The sequence below is a fragment of the Rhinolophus sinicus genome, linkage group LG09, assembly GCF_036562045.2.
Source record: "Rhinolophus sinicus isolate RSC01 linkage group LG09, ASM3656204v1, whole genome shotgun sequence".
Lineage (NCBI taxonomy): Eukaryota > Metazoa > Chordata > Mammalia > Chiroptera > Rhinolophidae > Rhinolophus > Rhinolophus sinicus.
In genome coordinates, this window is record NC_133758.1 from 93,887,446 (window position 1) to 93,905,618 (window position 18,173).

The following is an 18,173-nucleotide window of genomic DNA, read 5'->3' on the forward strand; positions in this document are numbered from 1 at the left end:
CTCTACTCTATACTTGATTTTCTTATATTGGTAAGAGCTCAATATAAAATAAAAATGGGATATTTGGTAAGGTCTGAAACATAGCTCAATGTAGAGAAAATATATATTTGACAGGCTATTTAATGAAATAAGGTTCCCACGTTGGAGCTGTGTGTTCTGTCCCTTCATGGAGATGCTGAGAGTTCCTGCAGACACCAAACACTCCATGCAGGTTTAGTGCCTCCTAATCTAGCAGAGATTTAAATAGTAGTAGGCATGCATGCTTTCTTGGTCATGCATATTCTGCCCAAGTGGCTAATAGGGTGATGGAAGCAGAACTGACTCTGGGTAGTGAGCACACAACGCAATATATAGATAATGTATTATTAAAATGTACACTTGGAACCTATATCATTTTACTAACCAATTTCACCCCAATAAATTTAGCAAAGATTAAAATTTTTTTGGAAAAACCTAATTAAAACATTCCCAAACTATTTTAAAGCAATATTATTCACAGGTTGAATTGATTCAAGTATGTCAGAAAACTTTCTTTTCTTTGTGTTATTGATTGATGATGATAGAAAGAAAAATATTCAGAGAGCCTGATAGAAAACACACTTGAAGTTAGGTCAAATTTTACTGTTTTCTTTTGCTATTTAAGGTTCCATTGTTAGGTTGAATCATGAGCACATTACTCAGAGTGCATGAGTTTTAAAGGATACATAATTATATTTGTAATAATAACTGCTGGTTTTAAAAGAGAACTCATATAATGTGTTTTCAGGCAATTAGAGAATGATGTCATTGAAATAGTTAATGTATTATGTACGCTTAATTTTTAACTTAAATCAGGATTTTAAATTGACTTTTTATTTGATTTCAAAGAACAAACATACAGATATTCTCCTGTTTTCCAATAGATGTCAGTATCAAAAAAGAAAAGAGCTAGTCAGTTGTTAGATATAACTGTCTCTCAGTACAAAGGAGAATATTATTTTCCTTCTTTCCAGCTTCATGTACTCAGAATTGGTAGCCAGGTTAAGCAGTCCAACAGGGACAGCGGTTCTGAAACTAACGACGGTTATTATTTTGAGGGGAGACATTCATGTGATTTGTATAGGTAGGGACTATGGCGCTTGAGGTAGAAGAAAATAATAAGGGAACATCTGACTGTTTTCTAGAAGATCCTATTTCCTTTATTTCTTTGTTGTTTTTTTATTCCCTGTCTTTTCTCTATATAAGACTCAATCCCTACTTTTCAGTTTCCATTTCCCAATGTTAATTCACAAATTATTGTATGTTCAAAAAAGGAGTTTACATAATTCTTACATGGCATTTTAATCTTTCAAATACAAGATTTTATTTTGTTAAAATTACGTAGATTAGCTGGGCTATAATTTATTTAATCAATCATTCAAGACATAGTATAAGTAGGCACAGATCAAAGCAAGAATTCATTATGTTGGGGAAGGAGAATGTGTCACAGCAAGTCAGAAGACACAGAATCAATGAATTCAGAGGACCTTTTATAGGTTACTAAGACATTATTTTTTAAAGGACAAAATAAGGAAGAGGAAACAACAGAGTGTTTATATTTGTTAACAACAATGCCAAAAGCAGTTTGACCAGAGGAGATACAGGTGCAGCTAAGTTGCCCTCCTTATATATGACCCCACTTTTAGGACCCTTGCCTTGCCAAAGACTTTATAATAAAAGAGAAAAGAACAGCAACACGTATACAAATAAAGTATGTAAAATAAATCATAACCCACACATAGCCTAGTTAAGGCCATCTTGGGGGAAGGTCTGGGGATGAATTTGGGAAAGGCTGTACCACAGGCAACAAAGACACAAACTCATAAAGGACAAAATCTGAGGAGCATATAAAAAAGCCGTACTGAGTCAAAGCATCCAAGAGCATTGTGGATCCTGGCCACCTATTTTACCCCCATAATTATGGTCAAGACACGTGACTAATCACATAACCAGTTTTAATCACCCATATCAAGGTCTGGAAGGAAGCGCTGATCAAGGAGAAGCAGAAACTTACGTTCCCACTGCCCGGCGTATAAACTGGTCTGGTAACACAGGGCAATCTAGCTCCTGCTGTCTCCAGGGAGGGTTGGACCCTGTCTCTGCTCAAAGAGAGGATGGAATAGGGAATTTCTCATTTTTCACTATTAGAAACAATACTGTGGTACCTGAGATTTTTCTGTAGAATGCATTTCTAGACACAGAATGCTCAGATCAAAGGGTATGAGTGTTTCAAACACAATATTTTAAAATAATAACAACATGACTATTCCTTACCATCCGTTCCATTTTCACTATCATAGAACTTTAATTTATCTTAAATGAAGCATTATATTTGGAGTAAGTATTAGTTACCAAAATTTCAAATGAATTCATCAACAACATAGAGAACTCAAGGCCGGAGAGAATTAAGAATTTAGAATTTTGTCAAAAATGGAAAGGGTATTTATTCTGAAATTTTTACTTAAGTATATGTTGTCACCGTGCATGGAGTCGTAGTAGATTTTAACATTGTATATAGGTGACATTACATATTTACAGATCTTCTGAACTAAATCATGTGGAAGAAATTACATCACCATCTACAAGAGCAGCAATGTGATGGCTTTGGAAGGAATGGCTAACAACTTTCATATCCTGCTGACATTTTCTTTCATTACATTACACTAATCTGAATTTACCTTCTTTTACTTTTACACTCCAGTATTCATTCAGACCTACTTAATTTATCCAGAGAAAAGTTTTTAAAAATCTCACACATTTCTCATTTATATTTCCTTTTACTGTGGTTGAAGGATCAAAAGGAAGTCCATTATCTTGTTTCTTCAGGCTTTGCTCCTCTTCCTTCCTCTGCATGATGAGGACTGAAACGCAGATGGACTAAGAAGCAAACCATGCGCAACTTTCTGATCAGCACCAGACTCAATTTTGCCCTTGGGCATGTAAGCTGCCAATTTTTTCAGGATTAGAACTGAATAAGTGAGAGAATGTTCCTTGTTAGTGATCAGAAAGGATACTTTGCACAACATGGGAGTGTAGAGAACACATGTTGCTATTGACATTTTCCTGTAAGAAGAGGAAACACAATATGAGAGCAGTTTCAATGTTACTGAAAGTGTAGGCTCCTGACAGAACCTGCATGATGTTATGCATTTATAAACAAAATTGTGCAGGCATTTTTGTTAGACTTTTTGAGTAAGGGTCAAAAAGATATGGTCTTATTACTTGTCACTCATGAACAATATCACCAAGACATGTCATTTAATCCTCGTAACCGAGATCTTTTACTTGCCTAGCAGATTAGATATATTGTGAAGGTATTTATAAAATCACTTTATAAAAAATACTAAAAGATAATTGCACAACTAGTATTCTTAAAACCAGGGGAGAAAATACAGTAATGTAAAGCTATTTTTGTTGGATTTAGATTACTTTTGTCACTTAAGGAATTTGCTTTCTCAAATTTTAGAGACTAAAGGCATAATGGCAGTGTTTTTAATTAGGTGAAATCTATGCATTTTAAACATGCCAAAAAAAAAAAAAAAGAACAAATTTTAAAAAGTTAATATCTGAGATAATGAAAAGAAAGAAAAAGGTTTTCTTCGTAGTTTGCACAAACCCCTTTACCCTGGTCTTTACTGTCCTTTAACTTAGCAGCTTCTATATTTATCAAAAATATTCACATTGTTTTCAAAATTCAAAGAGCATAAGAAGGATTATATAATAATGAAAAGAATAACATTAAAAAATAAAAATAAACAGCACCCTCCCAGCCCACCAAGTAGTTCAATTCCTTCAGAAACAAATCCTCTTTCTGTTTTCTGGATTTGGTTTCACTGGTGTTTACCTCGATCTCTAAATTTTCTTTTATAACACATTTTCTTGATCCATAAAATGTATGCATTGTCTGATTTTTTTTTAATGATAGGATAGGAATTGGCTCACATCTATCACCTGTTACATCTCTAGCCTCCCGTACTGCAGAAGACTTTCTTAAATCTCCATTTTTTATCCATTTTCCATAGACAGCATCTCTTGACCCCTCTGTAAAATAGATTAGTGCTTCCATCAGTCTCTCTACTTCTGTTTATCCCCTTCCACCTCCCTATGTATCTTATATATGTGGTCTATCCTCTTTATATATTTTCCTTGATCCTTCCTGACTTCAAAGAAAATAAAATTTCTCATATCCGAAACCCACACAGTTGGAAGAAGATCCACATAAATGGATCTCATGATCCCCATCCATTCTTCAACAAAGACAATAGAGGGATTTTAATGATTTGAGTTTATTAAACTCGAAGTCAGATAACTGCCACTTTTGCAAGTACTTTTGTATAATGTGGTTGTTACTGGTAAGCACATTTCAATTAGGCAAAAATGTGTGTTTTAACAAACTGATTAAAAACATTATTAAAAATAATATCTCCGAGGGAAACAGTCTTTGATTTAATTTATCCATCTTCACTAATCTGAATATTTGGACAATTATCCTATATATAATCTGTATCTCAAATAGCAGGATGATCATTTGAATTTGAATTTCTAAAGCTTTAAGAGAAATAAAACGGCATCTCTCTTTGGAAAAAAAGAAAGGGAGAGAGAGAGAGAGAGAGAGAGAGAGAGAGAGAGAGACAGAGACAGAGAGAGAAAGAGGAGGGAGGGAGGGAAGAAAAAAGAAAGGAGAGAGGGAGGGAGGGAGGGAAGAAAGATTAAGGGAATCATAAGAGCTACAAATGAATTTTTTATTGTGTGAGTACATTTTCTATTATGTAACACTGGCATTAATAATAAAATAAAAATAAATTATTTTAAACTTGCTCTAGAATATAAAGGAAAAACATTTTCGTATGACTAAAATTCATAGAAATGTCTGTTATATTCATATTAAAATACAACCTACATTATCATCTTTCAGAATGCCTCCAAAGAGGTCATCATCTTATCTACTGTTATTCGTCAATGTACCATTTTGGTTGAATATTGATTTTAACTAATTTTATCAGGTTCCCTAGAAAAATAAATATAAACAAAAAGACATGATAGATTTAAAATAGAAAATCTAAGCTCTTCAGTTTGCCTGCCTATTTTTCAGCTTGTAAACATATTGTGTCTTAATTTCCTTCTAACTTTTTGTTATCTCATTGAAAAAACTTGTTATGAACATAGGTATTTCTGTTTCTGGTAGGTGAATAGTGAGGGTAGGCTTTCTAAGTGTGCTGGACATCTCTTAAACCATGCACTTTGGCTGTATATGATATATGGCCCAGGATAAGTAGTTCTTTCATGAAAGATAGCAGGGCTTTTGCCTGGTGACTGCTGGTCTGTATCCCGAGGAGGCCGCCCTTCTCATGTATGCCAGGTATGAACTGTGAGGGGTGCAAGCAGATGACTTGTCTGAAACATAATCAGAACTAGGGCTAGAACTTTGTTTTTGAAGATTAGAGGCCAAAACTATTGCTCCCTAAGGTTCTAAACCAAAGATGAATAGCAAAACCCACAATCTATAATGAATATGTGTCTTGCTTTCTGAGGATAAAGTTGATTGAATTTTAGTAACACTGCACTGAAGAGAATTATTAAATTGACCCTGAATCAAAATTAATTAAGCAGGTTCCAACAGTTTGTGGTATGTGTTCTTCCTGACTAATCTTCTAAGTAAAACCCTGTCCAATATGATTTTTCAAAACTGTGTATATTGAATTTTAAATGTCTTCATGCACAAGCTTGTTGGTGGGCAAGATGTCCAGTCATACTTGCTGTATACTAGACCAACCCATAAAACTCATTTGTGGGCATTTACAGTTGTATCAATATTCTTGTCACTCTCAGTACCTTGACCATTATAGTTGGAGAGTCTTCCTTTTACTGGAAAAGTCAATTCTAAGGCTGGTTATTGTTTTACTAATATTCTGTTGGTAATATGCCACTTGGTAAAATCTGCTTCATGAGTTCCAGAAGGCAATTGGCTCCCAACAATACAAAGGACCATTGCAAGCATTTTTGGTCAGTTTTGATTGAATACAGATTGCAGGATTGTTTTGCTAAACCACATTATTCTTTCAAATGTTTCTTCAGTAGTTGCATATTACATTCTAATGACAATCATTTGCATTTCAGAGCCCCTTTTGCTCCTGAGGTTTTATGGACGAATTCACTCGGAATTCCTCTGCCTTCACTGTGCTTCTCTTGGGTTGGAGAGGAGACCCATGGCTGCTGGACTTTCACATGGCTTCTTTCACCTAGGAAGAAACCCGTGAAAACCATCCAGTTTAGGCTCTATCGAGGGTGATATGCAAAGCAGAATGCTAACATATTCCATACTCACAGAAAAAAGAAAAAAAGAAAAAAGGAAGGCTATGCTATGAGCTTTATTTCATCACCATTGCTAAAAAACGTTTTGCATGTGAGCGTTATGGCTCTTAGACTTCTTATATAACATAAAAGGTAACCTGAAGGTTAGGCAGTTCAGTTGGATGTTTGGGCCTAACCAGCTCCCAGTTTTTCTTTCATTGTCTGCCGCCTCCGCCCCCACATGCTTCTTTCTCACTCACTACTGGTGGTCCATGGAGTCTGCTGCAGATGTTTCTCCCACACAGTGGAAACATTCCCTAATACGTCTGTGCACTTCCAGGCTCTGCTCATATGGGAAAAGGAAAAATTGGAGAGAAATAATGAATTTCTCGATTGGTCTTATTTCCTTTTGTGCCTTTCAAAAATGCTGAAACAGAGAAATAACTTGAGACCTATTCACCTTTCCCACACTGCTAGCTATGGAAAGTGGTGTATAAAGTGATTATTTCACTTTTAGAAGTAAATAAATAAATAATGTCATGCCATCTTCCAGAAGTCTCAAGATGGCTATTCTATGTTAGAAAACAATATTGTTTAAATTTTAGTTTTTAAAATAGGAGTTATAAATTCTTCATATTTGGAAAATTACAGTATCTGTGGTTTAATCTACATAGAGCATATAGATTGCATCCTGTAATTTTCAAATATTTTTTATAAAGAGATACTCTTCCCTGTTTGCAGAGTGGAATATAGGACCAGCATGCTGAAAATGCAGGACTCAAAGATAGAAGAAGAAAACAACTGCTCTCATTGTCCCTACTCCCCCTCCATTCTCTCTGCACAGCTAACTATTTATTTGCCCTTGAATGGGCATCTTGGCAGCACCCATAATTTACCTCAGTACTCTTAGATAATATAACTCCTTTAGTCACCTTAGTCATCAAAATATTTCCAATTCAAACATTAACATGCCAAAGTCTATGTTTAAAAAACAATTCCAAACTTCATTAGAGTTTCCCCGTCTCTGCTCCCTCCTCCCATTTAGCCCACTACAATTGAAAAGCGTGCAGTGAATGTGTGAGTTGTGTAAAAGGGATGTTGGAGGTTCAGTTTTGACTTTACTCTGTCACATCTCCACTCTCTCCTGAACTCCAGAACTTAGTCATGGTTGAAGGAGAGGAGTCAGGAAAGCGCTTTCCTGGCCACCACTGATTTCATACTGTTTCCCATATGCCCTGGAGGTGTTTGAGGCAAACTACCCACTAAAGACTCTCTGGTAAATTCCTGAGAAAGATGATGCCTCCCCAGCTGCTGTGTCTGGCTCCACCTTCACACCAGCACTAAGCTGTACATCCCCAGCATCTCTCAACTGCCATCTTGTCTCTGCAGGTGTCTTACGTTGGCTGTCACACTCACTGCCTCCTTCTAGTGCATGGGAAAACTTGCAAATGAGACTGGCTGCTACAAACACAGTTACTCCCCAAATTCAGCCACTGGACACTTGGTCAGACAGGTATGGGTCAAACAGAAGCCCACTGAGGCCATAAACTTTAGAGGATGACTACTAAGCTCTTTATTGAACTTTTTGAAGCTCCACTTACCAAGTTTGAGGAGCAAGGGCGGTACTGACACCAATTTTTCTCTCGTGGAAGGAACAGCAAGTGGAATCTTCACATCACCAAGCTCTCGCCAGGAATTCTCTCTTCCATCCTCATTTTCTAAATTCATAAATCTTCTACTTTTGTGTGAGGGAGCAAGTGTCTTAGCACTAAGTTCAGACAATATAGGTCCTTCCTGGTTTTCTATAATCTCACTTGGGAATTTAGGATTAGTTGGTAATTATTGCTGTGGGATTTAGCTAAAACTGAGACTAAAAGAATGTCAGTCTCAAAAAAAAAAAAAAAAAGAAAGAACGTCAGTCTCTTTTTTTTTTTTTTGGTGGCGGTGGTGGAGGGTATATGTGGTCTTAAATAACTAAACAGTTCATTAATTCATTCACATAACAAATATTTATTGAGAACTTTCTATGTGCCAGTTGTTATTTGAATTACTGGGGAAACAGCACTATAAAAAAATCAAATTCCGGCTCTCATGGACACTTGGTAGAGAAAACAAAATAAACAAGAAAAATAAGCAAAACTGAAGCATGTTATATAAGTAATAAGGAGACAAATATAGAATATTCTTTGGGGCTGTATGTGTGTGTGTGTGTGTGTGAAATTTTAGTGAAATAAGACAACATTGAGAAGGTGGCATTTGATTAAAGACCAGGTGAGATGGTAGAGCAAATCATATAAAATGCATTAGTTTGCTAGGGTTACTATAATAATGTGCCACAAACTGGTTGGCTTAAACAGAAATTTATTGTTTCAGGGTTCTGGCGGCTAGAGGTCCAAGATGAAGTTGTCAGCAAGGTCTGTTCCTTCTGAAGCTGTAAGACAGAATATGTTTCATGCCTCTCTCCGAGCTTCTGGTAGTTTGCTGACAATCTTTGTTGTTCTTTGGTGGATACATCACTTCAATTTCTGCCTTCATTTTAACATTACATTCTCCCTGTGTGTGTATTTGCCCAAACTTCCATATTTTATAAGGACACCAGTCATATTGAGTTAAGGTCCATGCTACTCTCATATAACCTCATCTTAACTAATTACATCTGTAACAACCCTATTTCCAAATAAGGGCACATTTTTAGGTGGGAGAAGGGGTTAAGACTTGAACATATGAATTTGGGGGGACACAATTCAACCCTTAATGCAAACATCTGGACAAAGACATTCCAGGCAGATGAAACAGTGAGTATAAATTTCTGAGGCAGGTTCAGGGAAATCTGAAAGATGAGGAGTCCAACGTGGCTGGAGAGAAGTGGATGAGGGCTGAGGGCTGTAGGAGACGGATTCAGAGAAGTAATATGAACAAGCAAGACAAGGTAAGACCTTAAATATCATAGTGCATGTGTTAGTTTTTACTCTGAGTGAAATAAGTAGCCATAGGAGGGTTTTAAGAAGAAGAATACTATTATATCATATATCCCCTAAGAGAGAATAGATTCCGATTGATTTTGACTTATTTTAGAATCTATTTTTTTGATTTCAAAGACCTATGAAAATAAGTTGCCATTCTATAAAATTTTCAAAGCCTCCATTCCATTACAGAACTGGAAGGCAACTCAACTTGGTGTTGCAATCACTGCTGGCTGAATTTGTCAGCCAATAGAATGTTAAGGGGCAATCTCTCTACTATCAGCAGCATCTGCAGACTTCCCCACCACATGGGGGATCTCCTGAGGACACAGAGTTGTGGCTATGAATTTCAATCATCAACATACCCAAATAAAGCTAACTTTGATATTTGCCTCTCATATGTTCCAGTAAGAGAAGTAAAGACAGGAAAATCTATTTCTTGTTGCATTTTTTAAGCTGATAGATTGTATTTCTAAAGAAATGCTACAATAGTTCCTTAAATAAATGTTGTTTACCATTCACATTTCATAATACATTTAAAACCTGAATGCTTTTCTGATACAGTAAGCAATTTCCTTTTGTGTTCTGGGACTTTCACTGCTGGTCTACAGGGCTGACCACACTCACATATATCTAATGACCTGAATTTCCTGACTTGTTTGTGTAGATTTCCAAGGGCTATATACGTAGTGAACAGCTGTTTGTTTGTTTCTCACTTGAGAGGAAATATTCACTAAGGAACTACCTGAGATTTTTCACTCCAAAAGAGTGAAAAGAAGGCCAAGGAAATAATTTATCAACTAGTAAATCAGAAGTTAAGGTAGACCACATTTCATGTAAAACTGTTTTAACTTAATTGTAATAGAAAAGATAAGGAAGGGAGAAGAAATGGAAAGACGTGAATAAAACACAGAGAGCAAAGAAAACACACATAGGTGTTAGAAAGGGAAGACTGTCTGTAAAGTAAGAATTACAATTTATAAATTGTTCTACGATTCTTAAATGGATGAGGGTGAATTTTAGTTTTTGTACTATACCATAATAGTTCCCTTGTCTTCGAAGTTTGTCCCCATTGGCTTGATTCCAATAAGCATATGCTGAAATAAAACCTCATTAACTCATTATTGATCTAAGTCCAAATTTGATCATAGTTTTAAAAGAAATGTAGCTATATTCTTTAAAATATGGAAGTAATTTGGATAAGCTGGTCATTGGAAGGTCAGAGTTACAGGGACCGTAGACATGGTCAGGATCAGTGCTCACATTTTTTTCGATGCAGAACCTGAAACATCCAATGATCACACTGGGTTTTGAGGCTTGTGTTCTTACTAAATCAAAATTCCAATGTTCCTACTGGGAATTTGCATTTTTAAAAAGATCCACGGATAATCCTAACGCATAAAGACAAAGCCTACTTCTTCCTGTTTTCTGTAATATAAATATGCAAGTTAGATTTTTGGATCTGTTGCTGCTAAAACAAAGGAAGAAGACACTCAAGGATTAAAAGATTGAATTTATGATTGATGGATACTGGGATTTCTGGAATAGTTGGAATTTTGACTAGAGAGATATTAGAGTCGTGAAATTCCAAAAAGAAGACAACCCACACGAGAAAAGTATCAATGCTTGCTCATTTGTTTCTTTTGCTAATAACTTTTCTGAGTCTTTGGGGAGGGAAGAGTTTAATTTGTTATGCTATTGAGAAGAAAGGGTGGCAGACTAGAGTGTGATTTAAAAAGATACTATAAGACTAGATAGAACATTTTCTGTTAAATTTTCTTCCACTGAGGCAGGCTTAAAATGGAGCTCAGCCTGCTCTTATAGTGCTGACGAAAGTCATGGCATCAAAAATGTTTTAAGATTCTGAAAGCCAAACAAGCCTCTGTATTTGGAATCTTTCCTTGGGATTCTGGAAGCTGCAAATATACAAAAAGTAAAGAAAGAAAGGAGGGGGGATAAAAAAGGGAGCTCATTTTCTAACTACCATCGCTCTCCATGATAAATCACATTTCTGTCCACCATAATGTATGCCTTACTTTAAAGAGTTCTATTCAATAGTTGTATTTCAGATTCCACACTGAGTGACTGAATTGTCTACCACCAGTAAAGTAAAATTTGAGCACTTCTCTAAACAATAATGTAAGCTAGTTATATTAAATTTAACAAGGGTTCATCTAGTTTGATGATTAACTGAATTTCAGATACACAATTATAGATCCACACATTGCTAAATATCATGGCCCTGAGATGATTAAGTTTAACAAAAATAATTAGAAAGAACATGGTAAAGGGAAAGTAAGTGATATAAGAAAAAGAGCTAAAGAAATAGGCAATTCCAACAAATCAAATCAAACACAGGACTGGACTTATTTTAGACATATGGCAATTCTATAAATAAACCTAGAGCCTTATCAGTCTTAGGAAGATTAGACGTTCTGTACCCATTCACCCAGTGAATGAATCCATCCTATAACTAAAGTACCTCCTCTGAGCTTTATTTTGTACGTTGGAGCATCAAATTGAATAGGAATTACTCTGAACTTAAACTCTCGAGCCTATATATTTTAAAAGATTTGCCTTGGATAACTGATACCATGGAATGGAGAAATATCAAGGACTTTGATGTTGAACTTCAGAGGTTTAAATTTTTCTTTTGGACACCAATTATGCATTACATGCCTGAGCAAGTTTTTTAACCTCTTCAGCCTCAGAGTTTTCTTCTGCAAAATGGTACTAATAGCACTTAGTTTCCAGGATTTTAGAGACTAAATCAAATAATGCTAGTTGAGTAGTACTCAATAAACAAAGATACCTTCCCTCTCTCTATCCCTATGGGAGATTAGTAAACCTGAGGATCTTTACAATTATCTGCAAAGTCAGTTTGCATCTCTTTATTAGAAGTGTTGAGTAATTCATGATTCCTATATTTAGTGCTTTTCCTCTTGAGAGAATGAGAGTTAAAGTGCTTCCAGTCAAGAGTATGCATAAATTACATGGCATCACTCAAGATCAATTTACAACATTAATAATAGTTATATGATCTGTCATCAGGTATTAGTCCTTGGCAAGAGAAAACTGGACTGGAAAATTAGCAAGGTTGAAGGTGAAGAGCAAAATGCCCCAGTTAACACACACTGGGAACACTACTTATCTGGGAATCACCTCCACTTTGAAAGGCCTGGAAATCTGTAGCTTGAAAATGTCTGCATTTCTAAAAGAAAATCATTTATAATCAGCAAGGATATCTGAGAGGAAAAAAAGAGAATGAGTAAATTTGAGTTTACTTCAAACTGAACTTTACCATAAAAGCATCTTTTATCATTTTTGAATTCTTTATTTCCACTATTGACCTCATTTTGAGGCCACTCCTATAAATTCACATATACTCAAGCATACGTAAATATTTATACATGACTCATGGGGAAACCATTAAATTATTCTGACATACTAAAAACCTACGTTAGAGATCTGTGAAACCTTCTTCTCTTTGTCATTGCTGAAGGGTGTAACCTATAGACTGAAGAGTCCTTAGGATGTAGAATATGGATATTCAGAAATTTTAGGCTAAAAACTTAGCAATTTCAAGCCAGCAGAGGGCCCCCAGCTTTAACACGATTCTAGTATGTGCAAAGTCCAGCAAGAACGGTTGGTAGGAACAAAAGTAGGATTTAATATTTGTTATGGGTTTAAGTATTTGCTCTACTCTGTGTTAAATTAAGAAGTATAAACAGATGAATGAAGCCACGCCAAGTCCTACCTCTGACGCCTGAGAGATAATTTGTTAATTTGTCTGTTATGTAAAATTTAATCTCCCTCTGCTTTTCCAGTTTGAAAAACAAATGTGCTTTAAGCCTGCCGCATGAGTCCACATAGACACCTGCAATGTGATTCTTTTAATGTTCCATATTTCTCTCCATTCAAAGCTTAAATAACATGTATTTTCAAATGAAGTTAACCAATTGATTGGTGTCTTTAACCTGTCAATGAATATTGGCAAAGCTCAATGAAGGGCAGTATTAATTGATTTAGTGCTTATAACTCTGATTACTTAAACTGTAACTTTCCATTTAAGAAATATTGGAAGAAGGGAAGAAAAAAAATTGAACTGTTTTCAATCTTTCCCCCTTTGAGCCTTACCCTGCTTATCTTTGTCAGTTCCCTTGTTTTGAAACACTTGGCAGATTTTTACAATCCCAATGAATAATGTACACGCACTGGCTGAGGCAATTTTATTTAGAGAGTTTTATTAACATTATCGGGATACTTTAAAATAACACTGAATTACTGCATGCCCCCAAACCTGCAAATTGACCAAACATATTAGAAATATGTAACACAAATTAATCTGTTGAATAAACTAATTCTGACAAATCCTATTCATTTTCATTTCAGTGATGTCTTTTTCTGTAATGTTGCTCCTTAGTTTATGGGGTTTTCTAAAGTAAATGTAATCTAAGGCAGACAACTAATGCTACACATTTTTTATGATGACAAATATGTATGTAAGTACAATTTTAGTAGAATGGTTTCATATAGCAAAGATGTCAGAAAGGGTGCATTTTTATCTCCCTATTTGTTTAATCTGTGCACAGAATGTATCATATGAAAAACTGGGGTGGACTCAGAGAGGAAGGAGAAGTAAAAATTGATGGAAGAAATAGCAATAACTTAAGATATGCAGATAACACCATCTTGTTTGCAGAAAGTAATAATGATCTGAAATGACTTCTGATGAAAGTGAAAGAAGAAAGTGCCAAAGCAGGACTGCATTTGAACAGTGAGAAGACAAAAATCATTACTAGAGAAGAAATATACAACTTTAACATAGACAATGAAGACGTTGAAATTGTTAAAGATTTTACTTACTTTGATTCAGTTATCACTTTAAATGGAAACTGAAGCCAAGAAATCAAGAGAAGGCTGAGACTCAGCAGGGCAGCAATGGAAGAATCAGGAAAGATAATCAAGAGAGCGAAGATGTGTCATTAGAGACCAAGGCTCAGATCATCCACACCCTCTTATTCCCAATTACTATGTAGAGATGTGAAAGTTAGACAGTGAAGAAGACTGATAAGAAAAAAAAAAAGTGTTCTTTTGAAATATGGTGTCAGAGGGGAGCTCGATAGATACCTTGGACCAACAGAAACATGAACAAGTGATTCCTAGAGCAAATTAAGCCAGAAACATCACTGGAGGCAAAATTGACAAAACTGAATTTGTCCTACTTCAGGCACATTATGAGAAGTCAGGGCTCTTTAGAAAAGACAGTAATGCTGGGAAAAAACAGAAGGCAGCAGGAAAAGAGGAAGTCCAAATAGGAGACGGATTGACTTCATAAAAGTAGCCCTAGGATTGAGTCTCCAGGCGCTGAGCAGGGCTGTTGAGGACGGGACATTATACACATCATTCATTCACAGAGTCACAAGGAGTCGGAGCAGACTCAATGGCACAGAACACAATCACAACTTTAGCAAAAAGAAAAGGAAAAGTCAAGTAAATGCAAATGAATTCTTCATTCGTTTTACTGTCTTTAAGTGTTCTCCTTTCCTTTTTCCATTTTCTTAGATGCTACCAGTGGATATATTAAAAACATCATTATATTTGAAAAAATTTGTTTTCAACCCTAGCAATAAAGGAAAGTAACTGCAACTGACTTTTATTTTAATTGAAAATAAATGTGGAAAGCGATCAAGAGTAAATAAGCATATTTACCTTTCATTACATAAATGGTTTATATAATTACTATATAAGATAATCATTTTTTATAGTCAGTAGTAATATATTGTGGTTGTAGACAACTGACTAAAACAAGGGAATTGTGTACAAACTTATTTCCAAAGGCCAGAGGCAAGTTGTTTCATGCTTCTTACTCCCCAGAAAGCAATGCAGATGGAAAAAAAAATCTGAAGAAATAAAACACAAAAAGGAAAAACAATTAAAATTGAATCAATCCTTTCATTCAACTAAGTTAACAATGTGGAGAAAATAAACATAAATGTTTTAGGCAGTTAAATAATTCAAATTGAATGTAGCAGTTCATAGAATTTAGCCAACCCAGCTTCAAAAACATTATGTGAGCACAAGAGTGGGAGTAAAAAGCTTTGTTTCTATGGCTTGTTTTTTTTTTTTTTTTTAATCTCACAAATCTGGGTCATTTATAGGGATGAGGCTAAGTAAGGTAGATATTGAATGAAATAGAAATTTCTTCTGCATTGGGGCATACTGCATGTTGTATGTATTGTATTAAATGATCTTATTATTTATATAGTTTAAGAAACTTTTGGAAAAGAAGAAATAAAAAGCTTATTAAGGAATAATTCCTCTTTTAGGCAATGTGATCTACTACATGAATTAAATTCTTAACACTACTGCTGACTTACTTTCTCAGTCTTTTGATCTTACAAAAATATAACAGCCAAATTCTCCTTAAAATTGCAGCTATAACTAAGTCATAATCAGCAGCCATAAGAGTTTATTGAGTTTCCTCTTTTAAGTAATACCACATATTCCCAATAAATCACTCCAAATTAAACAAATAAAACTCTTGATTTCTAAGGATCCTAATAGGAATGACTATACAGTCATCCTTAGTAAGAATTAATGGTTGCAGAATTTTTCACTATGCATAATCAAAATGCCATAATGCTACAATACACGTCCGTCTACTTCTCTTGAGGTAAAATCTGGGCCCTAGTCATAGTCTTCAGACTGTCAGGTCTCTGCTAAGCTAACTCTTCTCCTTACTATTACCTACGCACCAAAATAAGCTATAGGATTGCTTACATGATCTCCATTTTAGGTGCTATTAGTATGATGATGAAAAACAGTGATGCCCAAACAGCTGGGTTTACTAGGATAGCTATGTAAGAGTTTCTCCACTAAGGGTTTTTTATTGTGCTAACTTCCTCTCCAAACTATTAAAATATGACCAGTTGCCTCTCCCCTGAAAGAAGACCACTATGGATGGTCTTCTGAAAGATCCATAAAACTATACAAAGGAGCACGTTTAAGTAATAGAGGGAGGCATGGGGAACATTCTGGGGTAATGGACTGAAGTAAAGTCAAGGCCATTAACTGAGGCCAGCCATTAATTCACCATTAATTCACAGAAAATACCGTGAACTGTGGTAATGTTTCTATTAAAGACTGAACATGGAAAACAACATTAAAAAAATAATAAACCCTCCTAAACATTGATATTTAGATTTTATCGGTAAGTTATTCAGTTTCACATGAACCTTCTGGTTCTTTGCAGAGAACGAGTATTCTTTACATTAGCCAATCTGATAGTTTTCTTTAAATCCATGCAGCCCTTTCAGCCTATGACATCCACAATATGAAAAAAAAAAAAGAACCCAAATAAAATCAACATTATATTGAAGCAGAAGTCAAGAATAATATTAACATTTTGGAGTTACTACAGAAATCAAATATAATATATTTAAAGTCTGGTTTTGATTTTGTTTCTTTTGACTGTAATTCAAGAAAAGTGACCTCATGGGATTTCTCATGATGGTGCCAGGTAAAATAATACTAGGATTGGGGAGTATTTGTGAAAGGCCTTAGATTGTGCAGTGAATTACACTTGCTATGAAGATGGGTTAATGTTGACAGAGGGGTAGCTTAGAAGACAATTTTCAAACGGGACAGAGATGATAAATCTATAATATCAGGATAGTTTAATTTGGATCCATAATACTCATTGTGCAACTAATGAGATCTTGCGCTGTGTAAGATACTAGGATCTGAAATTTGGCAAAAAGTTTTTAATTGGTTTTGAATCTAGTGCCTAGGTTTACAGGGATTATTTCCATGAGTGAAGTTTAGGGAGAATGATTCCAGTGAAACCTCTAATAGCGTATGTAAAATTTTGTGAATATGCCATAATTCTTCTCTTTTTCACTCCTCACCCCCTAGATGATCCACACATTCATTTGGGATCCCAGAAATATTAAGAATTTATGACTTAACGAAACGAGTGAAAAAGATTAGAATTGTTGTTGATGCATTTGTTGTTAATCCACCGTTTCACAATCAAGTGCTACTTCCTTTAAGGTCCATCCTTAACTAAAACACAAAGATCTTGTCTTTTCCAATTTTCTAAAATGCTTTTAGCTTCTTACTAAAAAAATTGCAATGTTGTACCCTTTGCAGTTTTATTTGGTTTCTCTGTTTATTTTTTTCTAGGTCCATATGTATTATTCCTCCAAATAGATGGGGGGAAGAAGCTGATGCATAGAGGTCAAATTCAGATTTAAATTACTGCACAGTGAGACCTTTGCTTCAGCTAGGCATTGTCCTAGGTACCTTTACAAGATTATGATGTTTAATTCTTATCAGAAACCATGGAAGATTGGTAACCAGTTTGCTGATAAAGCAAGGGGAACTCAGAATTTATGTGGTTTACCAAGAAATCACAAACTACAAAATAACAGAGCCTGAGATGAAGTTTTTCATTAACATAGTGTACCCCAGAAAATCTAACCGCACATCCTTGAAAGTCAGTTCAATGAATATGAACATCAATAGTGAATTCATTTCCTCTTTTTTAGTCATCACCTGCACTTTCCTAGTGATTTTTTGAGTCAGAAAATGCTAGGTTTCTGAGACCTTTTCAAAATCAATATTTTAAGTAAATGGAGTTTTTTTATATATATAATGAAATCCAGATTGGCACAGGGGCATAGAAATTATACAAAATGAATATGTCCTTCTAAAAATGTGTGTAACTCTGAAATAGTAACCCTGTTCCATTAGAAAATAAGCAGGGAAAACAGATCTGCTTGTATAATTTTGAATATGTCTGTGTGTGTGTGTGTGTGTGTGTGTGTGTGTGTGTGTGTGTTTGATCTAATTATACATTTAATACATAATTTTAAACTACAAAATTATTCAAATGGG

General features: G+C 35.1%; 1 protein-coding gene across 1 annotated transcript in view; it reads right to left on the reverse strand.

Moving 5' to 3' along the window:
- Positions 1–14,768: 14,768 nt before the first annotated feature.
- Positions 14,769–18,173, reverse strand: part of AGMO (alkylglycerol monooxygenase) — a 297,194-nt gene continuing 293,789 nt past the window's right edge. Inside the window, exon 13 of the mRNA XM_019727089.2 lies at positions 14,769–15,175. Within this exon, the coding sequence (XP_019582648.2) occupies positions 15,101–15,175 (75 nt within the window). The 3' untranslated portion in view covers positions 14,769–15,100. The remainder of the gene's footprint in view (positions 15,176–18,173) is intronic.